Source organism: Myotis davidii, unplaced genomic scaffold (genome assembly GCF_000327345.1).
Source record: "Myotis davidii unplaced genomic scaffold, ASM32734v1 scaffold72, whole genome shotgun sequence".
NCBI lineage: Eukaryota > Metazoa > Chordata > Mammalia > Chiroptera > Vespertilionidae > Myotis > Myotis davidii.
Window position 1 is genome coordinate 6,439,219 of NW_006284618.1, and position 3,205 is coordinate 6,442,423.

General features: G+C 64.0%; 1 protein-coding gene across 1 annotated transcript in view; it reads right to left on the reverse strand.

Moving 5' to 3' along the window:
- LHPP (phospholysine phosphohistidine inorganic pyrophosphate phosphatase) overlaps positions 1-3,205 on the reverse strand; it is a 75,336-nt gene that overhangs the window by 70,789 nt on the left and 1,342 nt on the right. Inside the window, exon 2 of the mRNA XM_006754988.2 lies at positions 2,662-2,922. Within this exon, the coding sequence (XP_006755051.1) occupies positions 2,662-2,922 (261 nt within the window). The remainder of the gene's footprint in view (positions 1-2,661; positions 2,923-3,205) is intronic.

Below are 3,205 nucleotides of genomic sequence, written 5' to 3' on the forward strand. Positions count from 1 at the left end.
CTGGGAAGCGGGGCAGAGACCCGCTGAGCCCACAAACCTCAACGTATGTTTATTCACAAACACAAGTCGGAATCCGGGCAGGGAGTGTGGACGCCTCCGGAGGCCTTGCTAGATGCAGAACCCAGGCCCGGGGTGACCCACCCTTCTCTAGGGGAGCAGCCCGCCCTGGGGAGGGCGCCCACGCTCCTGCCTCCGGGCGTCTCTGAGCCTCAGGCTCCTTCTTTCCCCCTCTTTTAAAAAAATACATTTTTATGGATCTCAGAGCGGAAGGGAGAGGAGGAGAGAGCGAGCAACATCAATGATGAGAGAGAATCATTGATCAGCTGCCTCCCTACTGGGGATCGAGCCCACAACCTGGGCCCGGGCCCTGACTGGCAATCAAACCGTGACCTCCTGGCTCACGGGTCCCTTCTCTGTGAGTGCGGCAGCTCCCTCCCGGCATGGGCAGGGCCCGAGTTCGGCTTTGCAATGATGGCTTCTCGAAGCATCCCTGGGGGAGGGGGGCGTGAGGCGTGTGGCCGCTGATCTGTGAGGGCTGGCTTCCTCCCAGAGGCAGCAGCGTCGGGTAAACCTTCCCTGTGCCCCAGCCCCACCCTGGCTGCCCCCGGTTTCCACAGGTGGCCCTCCCTGGCCACCGAGGTGGGGACTGAAAGGGCCTCCCCCCAGGATGTCCCTGCGTCCCCCCGGCAGGTGGGCTCTGCCATCACCCCACTCCAGAGGCAGGCGGGCCGCATCTCCTTTCTTTCTCTTCTTTGTTGTTCACTTTATCTTTCTGAACAGAAGTGGTTTCGCACACACGATTCTACGGCTTCTTCACTGGCTACGGGCAACCCTCGTGTCATAGGAACCACAGTCACAGCAAACGGAGAGACCTCATTCCTCACGGCCGCTCAACCCATCCCCTCGTGGCCTCCTGGGGGACACGTGGCTGCCCCCCACCCCACTCCCCACACCCCCCTCAGCCGTAAACATCTGCACCAGGGGTGCGGGCTCCTGCGCCGGCTTCACTAGTGCATCCACCAACACACCTTCAGCCTTTCCCCGCCTGGCCTCAGAACCAATGTTAGGCGTGAACATCAAAATAACACTGCGCAGCCCGGCCGGCGGCTCAGGGGTTGAGCACTGACCTGTGAACCAGGAGGTCAGGGTTCGGTTCCCGGCCAGGGCACAGGCCCGGGTTGTGGGCTGGATCCCCAGCAGGGGGCGTGCAGGAGGCAGCCTATTGATGTTTCTCTCTCATCGATGTTTCCATCTCTTCCTTTTCCCTCTCCCTTCCTCTCTCTCTAAAAATCAATAAAAACATATTTTAAAAAATAACACTATTTAAACATTGCTCCTTTGTTTGTTTAATTTGGGGTTCCCACCCCGATTTCATTTGGGGATAAGAGTGTGAACCCCCTGGATTGGGATTTGCGGGGACTCCGGGCTCCTGTGACCTGTGACCCTCGAGCATCAGGGTGGGGCAGTGAGGGGTGATGGGAGCCAGGGGACTCGGGAAAGGAGGGGCACATCTCACTCCCTCTGCACCCGCAAGGAAATGGGGCACCAGGCCTGGGAGGACCCACCGGGCCACCGCAAGGACATGCCTGAGATGGGAGCCACGGGGGTCTGGACGCGGGATTCCGATATCCACCCATGATATCCATGTTCACGGGGAGGAGCCACAGCAGGGAGATGAGAACACAGCCCGGGGTGAGGGCCTGCCCCGGCCGCCCGTCCCATCTCTGAACGGCGCTTCACCCCCACAGGAGCCGGCAGCGAGGGAGACAGGACAGGACATTCTCCCCAACGCCCCTTGTCCAAGGTCCAGGCTGAGTCAGGGAGGTGCCCGCTGCCTAAACAAACTCAGCCCGGGGCCCGCCCCTCCTAGAGCCTCAGGCCCCGCCGGCAGGTGCTGGGCCCCGTGGTTGGGGGGACGGATGGGGCAGGCGGGCGAGGCTCCTGGCCGCCCACAGTCCCCGGCAGGGGCTCCTCCTGGGACCCGTGCCCCAGGGCTGATGGTGCCCGCGTGGCCAGCACCAGGGGAGGTCGGGCCTGTGCCTGCGCCTGCACCTGCCAGGCTTCAGACGGGGTCCCAGACCTGCTGGGAGGGGCCTGAGTTTACTGGGGTCCCCCGGCTTCGGGTGCAGCCTGGGCTGTGAGAGGCCCCCCTTGGGAGGAGGGGCTGCGGTTGGGGTGGTGCCAGGGAATTGCTTTATGAGGCTGCCGGGCCCAGCAGAGCCTCCACCTTCCGGCCGGCAGGGCCAGCAGATGGGCTTTAGTGGCCGCCCCAGGAGGCAGGAAATGCCCGGCCTTTCACATGCAGATGCCGGGGGAGCTTTGTGCTCCGCCGCCTCTGAATGGCTCTCCAATAAAGCGCCTGCTGGGGGGACCAGGCCGGTTACAGATGTCCCAGGACCCCCCCTCCCCCCCCCCACCCCAGCAGTCCAGGGCAGAGAAATCACCATCCCCAGTAGCTCCAAGAAGGGACCACACTGCCCGGGAATGACAAGGGGCAGAGTCACCGTGGCCTGGAAGCCTGGCCTCCTGCCCTCCCATCTGGGGCCCTGCTGGCCCAGAGCCGTCTTCAGACCCTGGCGTCACTGGATCTGCGAGGCCACGCCCCCTGACTCCCCATCCCCTGGCCTCTCCCCCTAACACCAGCCTTTCTGGTCGCCCCACCCGGACAGGCAGCTTCGGGGGCAGGGACGCCCTGCCGTGCCCGCTGCGGTGTCTGTCGGATGCAGAGCCCTCAGTAGGCACTTGCTGGGTGTGGGTGAAGGCATGAGAGGCAGTGTGGTTGGCGGAGAGAGCCGGGCTCTGCAGTCGGGCGGATGTGGGCGCATCCTGGCGGTTCCGAATCTCCGAGCCTCGGCCCCGCTTTGGAAAGGGGTGGACACCCACGTGGGGGCTGGCTGCGCGGGTGGGTGTGGGGTCCAGCACCTGCGTGGGACGGGCAGCCTCCCTCAGTCATCGGCGACTGCTGTATGGTCGACGCGGTTTTAAAGAGCAGCGTTTATCCTCCCCATGGCTCAGTCCCCAAAAAGGTGGAACTTCTCAGGAAGTCAGAGGACAGCTGTCGCCACAGAAACCTAGGGAGAGGCTGGGGGTGCTCCACCTGCTGGGGGTGCCCGAACCGAAGGTGCTATTTGGGAGCCTGTGGTCTGGTGCTGGGAGCTGAGGTGGAGGCGAGCTCTCCCCCACGGACCCCCCCCCCCCCCCCCCC